This window comes from Arachis hypogaea, chromosome 12 (assembly GCF_003086295.3).
Source record: "Arachis hypogaea cultivar Tifrunner chromosome 12, arahy.Tifrunner.gnm2.J5K5, whole genome shotgun sequence".
NCBI lineage: Eukaryota > Viridiplantae > Streptophyta > Magnoliopsida > Fabales > Fabaceae > Arachis > Arachis hypogaea.
The window spans coordinates 19,888,221-19,901,273 of record NC_092047.1 but is presented as its reverse complement, the minus strand read 5'-3'; the positions used below and the strand labels follow the sequence as shown (position 1 = coordinate 19,901,273).

The 13,053-nt window shown below is 37.5% G+C and overlaps 2 protein-coding genes across 2 annotated transcripts; one reads left to right on the top strand and one right to left on the bottom strand.

Moving 5' to 3' along the window:
- The first annotated feature begins 536 nt into the window (after positions 1-536).
- Positions 537-1,613, top strand: LOC112727079 (uncharacterized protein At5g01610). Its single transcript, XM_025776696.3, has one exon. It carries the CDS (start codon positions 816-818, stop codon positions 1,389-1,391), a length of 576 nt encoding a protein of 191 aa, XP_025632481.1. The 5' UTR covers positions 537-815; the 3' UTR covers positions 1,392-1,613.
- A 71-nt stretch (positions 1,614-1,684) lies between these two features.
- LOC112727078 (ABC transporter I family member 21) lies at positions 1,685-6,288 on the bottom strand. The gene is made up of 6 exons (XM_025776695.3): positions 5,938-6,288; positions 4,637-4,797; positions 3,740-3,791; positions 3,278-3,414; positions 2,415-2,501; positions 1,685-2,261 (listed from the first exon to the last, which is right to left on the bottom strand). The coding sequence occupies exons 1-6, from the start codon at positions 6,086-6,088 to the stop codon at positions 1,977-1,979; spliced, it is 873 nt and encodes a 290-aa protein (XP_025632480.1). The 5' UTR covers positions 6,089-6,288; the 3' UTR covers positions 1,685-1,976.
- Between the last annotated feature and the right edge of the window lie 6,765 nt (positions 6,289-13,053).

Below are 13,053 nucleotides of genomic sequence, written 5' to 3'. Positions count from 1 at the left end.
TATTTTACTTGCGGTGAAAAGCTTTTTTCTCATAAAACCCTTAGCAAATACAAACATATGAATTTTCTTATTTACCAAGTATAAAATAAAGTATTTCTACTCTTAAAAAGTATAATCATCTTTTTAAAAAACTTTACTAAATCAAGTCTAAGTGTTAACTAGTTTGAAAATTTGTATCCAAAATTTTTTAATTAAATTAAGAATAATTTATTATGTTAACTAGTTTTATTTTTATTATTTTTAGTTTTTTACACTCATTTAATAAATAAAATAAATCAATAGAGTATATTATGCTAGAAATTATTTTTAATATGAAAATAAAAATGATATTTTAATTTAATATTGATATTTGAGATATATTACAGAATTATAAATGTATAAAAAAGATGTTCAACACGCATCCTGCATGTTGTCAAGATATTGATACGTGTCCAATACATACCCTGCGTATTGCTAGAATGATGACACGTGTACAACACGCATCATATGTATTTGACTTTTTATCTATAAAATCTATCCATTTATAATTACACCAAATAATCTCATTCTTAACAAAAACACTAATATTTTTTCATATAAAAAAAAAAATTAGTCATATTATCCAATGTGCAATTTCTTCAACTTTTACTTATACATGAAAATATATATTTATTTAAATAAAAATCAGTCCTTAGCTAAGCCCTTCTGTATTCAAGCTGTCACAACTGCCCCTCTCTTTCTCTCTCTCTCTCTCTCTCTCTCTCCCTCTCCAGTCTCCACCAATCCCAGAACCCAAATCACTGATTCTCTCGCCCTCTCCCCCCTTCGTAAAAATCATGTTGCTCTGCTCCACCTCCAGTTGCACCACGACTCCTTTCTTCTTCTTGTTGTTCTTCTTCCATCTCCTCCTAGTTCTAACCACTTCGGCGCCATGCTCAGGCAACGGCTCGAACGCGACGACGATCTACGAAGCGCTGAAGGAGCACGAGCTGCCGATGGGTCTGTTCCCGAAGGGAGTAACGGATTTCGAGTTGGGCACGGACGGGCGGTTCTGGGTGCACCTTGAGCAAGCCTGCAACGCCAAGTTCGAGAGCGAGTTGCATTACGACAGCAACGTCTCAGGGTCCCTCAGTTGCGGCAAGATCGACTCCCTCACTGGCATGGAGGCTCAGGATCTCTTCCTTTGGTTCCCCGTCGTCAGCATCCGCGTCGATCTCCCCAGCTCCGGCATCATCTACTTCGATGTCGGTGCTGCCTCCAAGAAATTCAAACTATCCCTCTTCGAAACCCCTCCCGACTGCGTTGCAGTTAAGCCTGATAATGGTCAGTCTGCATCGTCTCTTCCCCTGGGCGAATCTGGAAGGCCCTGGAATCTTCTTGATCAGGAATCTTCTGGAACAGATGTTCTATAGGCCTTGCTGAAACTAGTGATGAAACAGTTCTTGCTGGAGAGAGTATGAATTAGCAGCTCCAATTATTTGGGCCTTCTGTCTTTGTTTCTGTTAGCTCCATATAGTGCAGACTTGGTGGTATAGCATAAGCAACTTGTCTTGAGGACAAGTCTGCAAAAGATTTTGTTGTATGTTAATTTTTGTGTTCTTATAATGATATAGCTTTATTTGTTTCGTAGTTTATATACTAGACTATACTTGCTCTTAAAATTGAATGAAACCAAACAATGAAAACCCTAACAGAGCATAATCTATTGCCTGAAATTTCCAATCACAGGAAATGCTTCATTTTATGGTATGACAAGAAACAAATACAACATGGTATAGGCCAAAGTAACCCTATATGATAAAATTGGTACAACTAACTAAATATAAAGCGCATACATATGCTTGAATACTTGTATCACTAATCCAATAATACAAAGTTTTTGTAATGTAAAGTATAAATAATCACTAATTTCTTTTTTACTGGCATCAAAGAATGATTTAATTTGTATTTGTCTCTGGAATTATTCCTCACATAAGAGAAATTGGTGTAAACGGGGACTATCGATAATATGCCATGTGCCTTGATGAAAAGAATGGAGAACTAGCAACAGAAGTCTTTTGTGTTTGGGCAGTATTTTGAACAGGCTTCTTCTTTTCGTTCCTTGTTTCGGCACGGAGCCAAGTTTCAACAACAGATAGCAGATTGGCTGAAGACTTCAACTCGTCGACATCGGATAATTTTTCTGCTTTCCTCAGCTCACCGGCTTGTATGTATGCCAAATGAGTTGCCCATGTCTCCAGTCCATCAAAAATGTGAGTTGCATATACAATTGTAGCTTGTCTCTGCAAAAAGAGTAGGTGACATGAGAAAATGATTATTATTATTACTACACTAGATACTATCTTCCGTTGGGGCAATATTGGTTGCAATTTTAGACAATGAATCAATGATATCCGGTGTGTTTCATCAGGCAAATAGATAGAGCCAGAGAATACCTGTTCACATTCTTCCTTGAAGAACTCTAACAAATCCATCCTGGTAACGACATCCAAGTCAACGGTAACTTCATCCAGCAAGAGAACCTGAAAATTCAACCAACCAGAACCAAGTGTGCTAATGAAGATTCATTGGAACTCACATGAATATTAACATTTGAATATTTGATTTTGCATTCTTTTCGTCTTATCTTTATTTCAGTTAATAGCTTACTGACTTTGCGGTGCCTATCCTTTATCTACAGATCTACTATGTTCTTATAATCTTAACTGATAAATTCGTCGAGTTTAGCCAACTATGCTCGAGACATCTTTATGGTATTAAAAAATTATCACGGTTAAAACCCCGCCCTCTAAGATGACAAACACCTCCTGCTCTATCAACACCAACACTAATTCTTCTACCTATCCCATGTCCTATTAATACAACATTAGTAATGTTGCATATTTGAACCCAATTTCAGCCGATTATTGTTTAGAATTTGAACTAATTTCTGCCAATTATTGTGTAGAATTCAAAGTTATAAAATAAAATTTAATTTTCATGCCCTAGCCAGTGTAAAGGAATTTTACATAGACATCCAATTGTATATTGCCACATCAATAAAAATAACTAATTTTCAAACCCACTACTACATCTAAAGGCATGAATTTGATTGAATGACTGTGTAAAACTCTTTACATTGTCAGTGCATCAAAATTAAACTCTAAAAATTTATATACTAAATAAACTAAGTTAAACACTCAAACTACACTTTAAAGTACGTACCATCACATGCTGAAACATAACTCATGAGATGCAAAATGACAGCATTGGCACTGTAATTGTCTACAAATTCTCTATGTGATTGATTACTTTATACCTTAAATGGATGAAGCAGACCAAGACATATTTGCACTCTACGCCGCTGCCCATCAGATACCTTATGCATTCGCCACTGAAGATCTATATCAAGCAGTTCAATCAACTTATTTCTCCTGTCCGGATCAGCACCCTCAACTGCCAAAAGTACCAAATACTTTCACATTAGGACTCAAGGACAATTATATAAATAGGCAAACACCATCAATAACCTATAAACAACACTACATAACCCAGTTATAGACATGACATGGCTTTAGTGGCCTTTATTTTAACTTCTATTACCCCAAGTAGGGACTCTTTTGAGGACTCCAATATGTTGCATGATTAGCATTTCTCTTAATATTTGGAAGTTAAAAATCAAGATCCAGTTACATTTGACGACAAATAAAACCATGTTTGAGATGGCAAATGAAGACGCAGTCGTATTTGGTGACAAAGAAAACCATGTTTGAAAACGCACCTCCAAAGATCATATGTTCAGCAGAAAAGTCTCCTTGAAGTGGAACATCTCCCTGCATATTAAATGGCATCAACACATGTAATGAAATTGATCAAAGCATATAAAATATGGGGCACAGCCTATTTTGTGGTTATATTTTTTTGGTGTTTGTGTGTGTGTTGCGAGGGAAAGAGAGGAGGGGGGGGGGGGGGTTGGTTTCAGGGTACAGTCTTTGTTGAATTCATGTGTGTACCAACAAAAAGAAAATGACACAAGGAGAAAAGTTAGCACAATGAGGAGAGTGTGTAAACAAGTCTATCACAAAACTGAAGGTCCTCAGTGCGCCTGCTATAGTTTGCTCACATTAAACTCTCAGGAACATAGCACACACTATGGACCAGGTTGACATTTGATAATACACGGTTATATGTGCAAAATAAAATAAACACGAGTTGTGCATATCCACTATAACAGAAACAAGATTTACCTGCTTGGTCTTTCTAGTTTAACTAAACTAAAACCCCAAATTTTCGCATGTGAGACTTTTTGAGCACTCAAAGTAATTTGTTGGCGAAATTGAGGAGGTATTTCATTTTATATCTTGTAAGCATGTTCGCATGATTGCAAAATTTAAAACTTCTTTTGTGTTGAGCTTGTAATTTTCAATTCCAACATGCAGTTGAATTTGGTTTTTATGTTATTGAGTATGATGTTATATTCATTGATTTCGAGCTTGGAAGAAAGAGTTTTGATTTTTTGCTAACTTGAATGATTTCAAGTTCTGTTTACCTTAAAAGTACGAAGCATGTATAAGTGTGAAAATGTTAGAAGGAGACAAACTATGCACTATTCAGCGACCAACTCCACATTTTAAATCAACAATTACTAAGAGCAAGAAGAGAGCATCAAAGAACTCACAGCAGAACCAATGGTTTTACTCCATGATCCCCCCAAGTAAGCAAGATCACCACTACATACTAGATGAGTGTCATGGAAAGCAGAACCATTCAACACCCGCACAACATCTCTTCCTCCAACCATGTGCTTTCCAGCTAAAATCTTCAGCAATGTAGTCTTCCCTGCAAACAAACCACACCCTCAAATCCACAAACATAACATACAATTCTCACTACTAAGCTTCAGCAGAATAATTGCACATATTTGAATAAACTCTTTTGAGAAGTACTTATACAACAACAACAACGAAGTCTTATCCCACTAGGTGGATCGGCTACATAGATCAAACAACGCCATTGCTCCCTATCATGTATTTTCAGAAGTACTTATATGACAATTTATTTTTCTTTGAAAAAAAAAAAGAGAAGCAATTCCTATAAACAACAACAACAAAGTCTTATTCCACTAGGTTGGGTCAGCTATATGGATCAAACGACACCATTGCGCTTGTCATGTATCATGTCTACAGTGATACTGTTGACACATATATTTCATTTTACCACCTCATGTATAGTCTTTTTAGGTCTTCCTCTATCATTCGCCACTTGTCCACCTTCCTAACCGGGTGCTCTGTTGATCTTCTTCCCACATGTCTAAACCACCTAAGTTGAGATTTTACTGTCTTTTCTGCAATAAGTGCTACCCCAACTTTTTCTCTTATATCTTTATTCCTTATTTTTAACATCTAATTATTTTTGTAACCTAATTTTTCTTATAGTTATTGTCCAAACAATCGACAAAAATTTTGAGAAGTAATTGTCCTCTATACCACAAGTACTTTAAAGTTAAAACCTACTTGACATCAACTGATCTGGTTTGAGCCAAACAGACCTTACTATTAAGTAAAGCTCTCCAACTCTAAGTGCAAGTTGGTCTTTATCTTTATTCTTGTTTTTTTTTTCAAGAAAAAAGAAAAAGCAGATTTTGAAGCTGAAACCTTGCTTAACCGGAACAAATATTAAACCATTTAAATCAATCAAACATCGTTCTAAAAATTAATCATATAGCAACATTACTGGTAACAAACTGACACTAACACCCACAGAACCCAACCTCCCATAGTATTTGATATGCATAATTCTTTTGATGTAGTTATTATATGACAGTGTCAAATTTACTTTTACTTAAAATGCCTCAAAATCAAATCCTCAACATTAATGCAGAGTATATACTCATCAGAATTCAGAAATCATATATCTATTCACCATTAACCAACTCGATTTTATATATTAATAAATATAAATTATAATATTAGGGATTACCGGATCCATTGGCACCAAGGAGAAGGCATCGAGATCCAGGAGAGACGTTGAGCTTGAAATCAACGAACAGAGGCGATTGCCATTCGTAAGAGAATTGCATTCCATGCACTCTGATTCCCATAGAACCTTCCTTTTCTTCTTCTACCGCCATTCTTGTATTGTGTTTTGCTCTCTCTTTCTGTATCTCAGCAATCACCAATGCAGTGATGAATAAAGCTTCTTGCTGGTTGGGGTGCCTTTTTATGATCTTTTTGCATTTCAAATTTTTGGACCAATAGAAAACTTACACGTCAGAGCGTGTGGTAGTTGCTTTGAAATAAATGGGAAATTCGCATCTTGTGAACGCGCCACACTCCACGTCGTTCCCTCCACCAACCTAATCGAGAGATGAAACGCAGCGTCCTTTAGGGCTGCACACGGATCGGATCGGATCGAATACGATATCTGCAAATTTTCAGGCCAGATCCGATCCGATATCGGATATATCCGCATAATTAAAAAAATATATTTTCGAATTTTATTTGACTATTTTTACAAAAAAAACTTCATTTTCACCTGTTTAAGCATATTTAATTCTAAAATATTATCAATAAAAATTCTCTTGAATAACAAAAAAAAAAAATAATAACACAAGATTTAAGTTTAATTATTCTAAGTCAAAGTACAACATAAAAAATAAAAAACAAGATATCATAAAATTCATAAAACAACACATTAAAATTCATATCACATTAGGGTTTATTTTCTTAAACTATGCTATTTATATGTGACGTGCGGATATGCGAATTTGCGGATCTGATCTGCGGATATCACTGCCAAATCCGCAATTCGATCCTACCATAGTACGGATCGGATAATATCCGCAAAATTCGGATCGGATGCGGATAATTACTGCGGATATGCGGATATTACCCGATTCATGTGCAGCCCTAGCGTCCTTTGGTGCAGGAGCTAAGCAATACATTTTTTTTTTTTAAATATATAACGAGGCCCAAAGAAAAAAGCAAATTAGATATAAACTTATATGTGTTCATGGGTCGGGTAAAACTGGATTTGTCTTGACCCAGATTCGACCCTAAATATACCTCGAATCTATTTTTTAGACCCTAACCCTATCTTAGACCCGATGAAACTTAAACATTTTCAGGCCACAACTATATCGGGTCCAAACCGGGTGAAAATCGGGTCTTTAAAGCTTTAACAATAATTTATAAAGAAACTTATTTATGACGCACTTATTTATAAATAAAAAATTTGTTACCGAAAAGTTGATATCCATATTTGAACTTGAATTTTTTCATAGATTCTAATTTGATGCTTCTTTGATCTATTTTTTAATTCAACAAGTGTGATTAAAAATAAAACAATAAGCTTATAATTAATATAACATAATATTAAAATTAATTTAAAACATATATATCTTTTTTAGATTCCTTAAGATGCACATGGGTTGCGTGAAGCCGGGTGCGCCTTGACCCAGACCCGTCCGAAAATAATGACCGGGTCTATTTTTGAGACCCTTACCCGGCCCTAAACCCAGTGAAATCACACCAAATTAGCCCTTAAAATGTTTGGGGTCGGGTCGAGCTGGGCGATGAACACCCCTAATACAAACTAATCAGTAGTTCCTTTATGAGTAAACACCAAATCGAGTCTTGTCTATTCTAAAATAGGATAAAACGATTCCGGTAGAAAATAGACACATTTTGGTCCTTGTTTGTGTCTTTCGTGAATTATGGCAGCTCTTCCATCATATCTCCTCACAAAATTTAACGAAAGAGATTTACGTGGCACTTAACATTGCTGACATGGACACTGAGTCACAATTAAATGACATATTGGCAAATAAAAAATGACTTGTTGAAACCTCTCACTTCTCTTCCAAATCAAAGACGAATTCTATGACACTTCAAAAAAGTTGTCGAAAATCGTTGGATTTACTAAAAAATTTCACCGGTAAATTTATTACTATTGAATTTAGCAATGGACAAATTCAAACGATAAAATCCTCTTCGACGGATTTTTTAGTCCGCCGCTAATTATCGGCAGATTTAGTAGCGAATTTAAACTTCAAATTAGTGAATTTCTGGAGGTCATTACCATCTTTTTTACGGTAAATTTGGCCCCAGGGATTTGTTTTCGCACGTTCTTTACGGTCGGATTTATCCCCTGGTAAATCTAAAGGTAATATACTATTTATTAAATAAATTAATTAATACCGGCAAATTCAAACGACGGTAAATCTTGAAGGTCATAGTCATGTGGTGCATAATAAAGTGAAGGAGTTAGAGAAAAGGTTAATTGGATTAGAGAATAAGTGGAAGAAGTGTAGATTTAAAATCAGTGAAAGTAGATGTCTTTGTTTTAGATGTGGTATTTTTGAATTTCTTTGTGGAGTTGTAATTTCAAGCATGTTTAGAATAACTCTGTAGGAAACTTGTGATTGATTTAGGTTATTTGGAAGTTGTTTATGTTATGGAATGACATTGAATATTGAACACTTTTAAAGATAAATGATGACTGTGTATCATGTTGTCTTTCTCTATGTTTTTTCATGTCAAAATTTAATTAATGATGCTTAATTATTGTGTGTTTTTGTGCTTAAGTCATATATTACTTTCATCTCTTTGATTTGATTTAAATTGTAGAAAATGGTGAAAAAAGGAAGTAAAAAGCACAAAACAAGCAAGATAAATGATAGGAGTAACTTAGTCATGAGTGGGGCTTGTGCTGGACCTCAAATTGAAGGATGGCACTACCTGGAAGGCCTCAGCGCTCACTCCCACGCTCTCCGGCACGCTTGCCACCAGCACTAGCATGAAAGGTCATGCGTACGCGTGACAAGAAGATCCAGTGCTCGCCTCCAAGTTCGCACCAAAGCGCCCAGCAAACCAGCAGCCCAGCCTAGCGCTCGTGTCAGCGCTCACCTTCCACGCTCGTTGCAGCGCTTGCCCAAGAGCGTCCTCGACAAAGGGTCACGCGTACGCATGGTGGATGTGTACGCGTGGGCAACGTGTACGCGTGACCCACGCTTGCTCCTCACGCTCTCACTCACATTCGTTGGAGAGCGCCAGAATCAAGGGTCACGCATACGCGTGACAAGGGAAATCTACACTTAATTTGAAAGGCTCTTGCTTTCACGCTCGTACACTGTAAGAACCGAGTTTAATTAATCGTTTAATTAAGTAATTAATTGTCCAAAGTAGGTTCTGAAATATTAGAGTGAGAATTTGAGGATTTAAATGTGATTTTTGGACTCAGTAGGTCTTTCTGAGTCAGAAAATGTATTTTCTGAAAAAAAAACTGTGAAGAACCGCGAATCGACAGTTGAACCGGTACTGCACGAGAAAAAGTGAAAACAATCAAAAACCTTAGAAAAATACTAGAAGTCGAAAACCGGACGTTAATTTTAAAGGTTTGGCCCAAAGTTGGGCCAAACGGGATAAAAACGCTAACGGGTTGGACCGGGCCCAAGTTAGGCCCAAACCCAACATATATAAGGGCTCATTAATGAACCCATTCAACATTTCCACCTTCACTAAACACACACACACCAGAAAATTGAGAGACGAGGGAGAAGGGAGAAGATACACTATTCACACATCACTTCATTTCGCGATATCTCGAGCTATGGTGCTCCGATTTGCATGCCATCAGCAGCTACGCGAAGCTCTTGCCGAGCCCGTCAATTCTATCTAAGTCTTGTGATAAGTTTCTCGAAATTCTTCTTCCCTTCTACTGCCCTAAGATTTCGAGTTTGATGAGTGATGATCTTGAGAAAACCTTGTATTTTGGTTGTTTAGGTGCTACTCCTTAGTGAGGAAATGTTCGGTTCTAGCCCAAATTTCAGTGGATGAGGTAAGATTCTCATGAACCCTAGTAAGAATGACTAATTTTGAGTATTAGGTTCTGATTTATGTGATATATGTGGTATTAGCTTGGATATTGGAGCTTGTTGGAGATTTTTGGTGGCTTAGATTGTGATTGAAGGCTTGCTTGTGCTCGTTTTGAGTTAAAGGGCATATTGGGAATCGGCCAAGGTATGGTTTTGGTTTCCTCTATGTAGTATATAATATTCATTGACACTTAGGCTAGTGACCCATAGGATAAGTTTGGATTTAAATGGTTGTTGAGTTTTTGAATGATGGTATGTAATGATTTATGATAAATTGATGATTTTTGAGTTTGATTATGATGATTGATAATGATATGATGAGGATGAATGATTATGTGAAGTTGAGATGTGAATTTTGTTGATATATGGGATATTGATGTTGATGATTTAGTAATGTGGTTGGAAAAGTGGAATGAAAATTGATTCTGGTATTGCTCAGTTGGTGTTGATGATAAAGTTGTATAAGTGGTGAATTTTGACCCAAGAGGGTAGTTTGTGCTGTAAATGGAAGTGTGGTAGTGAGATAGTTACATGCGGTTGAGAAATTGGTAAATTGAGTATAGGTGAAAATCCGGTAAAAAGGAAAATTTGGTGAACTTTGTCTGATCATAACTTTTGTCTTGGTTTTTAAGATTGGTTGAAATTTATTTAGAATTAAAGTCCATTGAAAACCCTTTAAATTGATATAAAGTTTGTAAAATTTGGGTTTTTGTAGAGGAAGTTATGATCATTCAAAGATTGGTGTAAAAATCTGAAATTCTGCAAAGTTGCAGAATTTTGTGATTTCTGGTATGTGCGCATGCACACCTCTGCGAAAATTTTAACCTGTGCGCACGCACAGATCTGTGCGTACGCACACGCAGAGGAAGGCAATCTGTTCACAGTGTTGGCACAGCTTGTGCGCGCACATACCCAATGAAGATTTGCAACCTGTGCGTACGCACAGCCCTATGCGCACGCACACGTTGGGAAAGCCAGTTTGTTGAGGGCGCTAGCACAGGTTGTGCGAGCAAACAGACATTGTGAATTTTGGTACCTGTGCGTACGCACACTTTTAAAAACTTCTTCTGGGCGTGCGCACGCACACGCCCTATTTCTCAAATTTTAACTTTGTTTTCAACTATTTCACCTTCCCAACAAGATTGTAAGCTTCTATAACACCATTTTAAGACTTTTGGTCTTGATTTTGAGTATGAGAACATGGGAAATAACCTAAAGGTTTTAGTTGATAATTTTTATGAAAAATTAAAAAACAGTGGATTAGGTTTCGGGTGTACTGAGGATGGTTTTATAGTATGTGAAGGATGATTGATATATGAGATGAGAACTGATAAACTGTTGAGTTCGGAATTGAAATGTGAATTGACAGTTGTTGTGATGAGTCGAGGACTCGAAAATGGAAATGTTGATGTGACAGTGGTTGAGATGAGTCGAGGACTCGAATGTGCCATGATGAATCATTGTTGTATTGAAAATGTTTTATGAAAAACCACTGAACTACTGTTTTAAATTGAGATTATGAGACGCTATGCGCCCGGCAGGGATGGTGGTTGGATCCCGCCTGTCGAGGTAGCGGCAGCGGTGTAAGGACGATGGTATAATCTCGCTTGCGTTGAGATGTAAGGTCTGTGGCAAGAGTATCCCACTCGCATACCTTCGGATCAATAGAGTGTGCAGGCGCAAAACCCTGGACAGTGATCCGAGCACTATATCTCGGGGGTTCCCAATGATGATTCTGAAGGGCGACATCTCCATGGAGATGTGTCGGGTTGGCAGTTGAACCGACAATGTGATATCACAGCCAGTAGGACAGGCATTCATCATGTATTCATGTGCATTTTCTATCTGTTTGTTTGCTTTGCGGACTTGTAATTGTATGCCTATTTGTATAACATGTTTAATTGCTACTTGAGTTACTTGCCTTATATGCTTCTACTTGTGAATTACTTGCATTGTATATAATTGTGATTTCTACTGGGATTGAGGAGGTTCGGAAGGCGGTAGCGATGGGATCGCATGGAGGATAGGTTGGTGAAGGCTGTGGGACAGTGGTGTTGGTTAGAATAGAAATCTCTTAAGATAGAGTACCCTGTTTATTTATGTTAAGATTTATATAATTATGCTTATCTGTTTTAGTATGCCTTAAGATTGAACTCTTGTGATGGATATGAAGTCTAAGATTGTCTTTGGTGTCCTGGAGTCTTATATCCTACATCACTGGGCACTGTTACCATACAGAGAACCTCAGATTCTCGTACCATATTTCTGTTATGTTTTTCAGATGCAGGTCGCAACCCACCTCGGTGAGTTTCTTGTGCTTTAAGTTAGTAGCTTCGCTAGTATGTTTTGCGCTTTTAAATCCTGTTTTTGAACTATTTCCTTCATCGGGCTTCTAGATTATTAATTATTTCTATATATTATATGTATGAGCTTAGAATTGTCGTAATCTCTTATTAACCTTTGCTTTATGACGCGAGGTAAAGCTTAGGCTAATTAGGGTATTACATTTTGTGGTATCAGAGCGGTTCGTCCTCGTGAGCCTGAGGGATGGACCGATTGTGCTTCATTGCATATTCTGTGTGTCTTTTCTTTGATTCTATTAGGTTATCTACTTGATATATGCATAACATGCTTGTTTATGAGTGTCTGTTTGGGATAATTGAAGCACTAGGCTTTTGATATTGAGACTGATCACCTTGATATCGATTGTTTGGTGTAGACAGAAACCCTAATGGCTACTCGCGGACGAGGTCGAGCACGTTCACGAGAAAGTAAGAATGAGCAACCGGCTGACAACCATGCCGAATTCATGGCGGCAATGGCGAATATCCTAATACCATGGAAGCTAATGTTGCTGTGACTCTGCAAGCTGTGTAGAGATTGGGCCGACCGGCCGGGAACGAAAATGGGAATGGCGAAGGGAATGCTCATGATAATGCTGAGAGAAACGGCGATAACATGGGAGGTGTTCCGATAACCTTGGCGACATTTTTCAAGGTTCATCCACCAATTTTTCGAGGATCAACTAATCCTACTGAAGCGGACAACTGGTTCCAGGCCATGGAGCGTGCTTTACAGGCACAGCACGTTCCGAGTAATCAGTATGTTGAATTTGCTGCTTATCAGCTGGCGGGAGAGGCCTAACACTGGTGGCAAGCAGAGTGCCGCTTCTTACAGCTCCAGAACGTTGATGTTCCTTGGGATGTACTTCAGACGGCCTT

Bases quoted from the DNA above. Each gene is read 5' to 3' on its own strand.
- LOC112727079 (XM_025776696.3), top strand. From the start codon at position 816: ATGTTGCTCTGCTCCACCTCCAGTTGCACCACGACTCCTTTCTTCTTC.
- LOC112727078 (XM_025776695.3), bottom strand. From the start codon at position 6,088: ATGGCGGTAGAAGAAGAAAAGGAAGGTTCTATGGGAATCAGAGTGCAT. The intron at 3,415-3,739 runs GTGCGTTTTCAA...TACTTTTGGCAG, and splicing joins TGAACATATGATCTTTGGAG to TTGAGGGTGCTGATCCGGAC. The intron at 2,502-3,277 runs GTATAAAGTAAT...TTGAATTTTCAG, and splicing joins GTCTGCTTCATCCATTTAAG to GTTCTCTTGCTGGATGAAGT.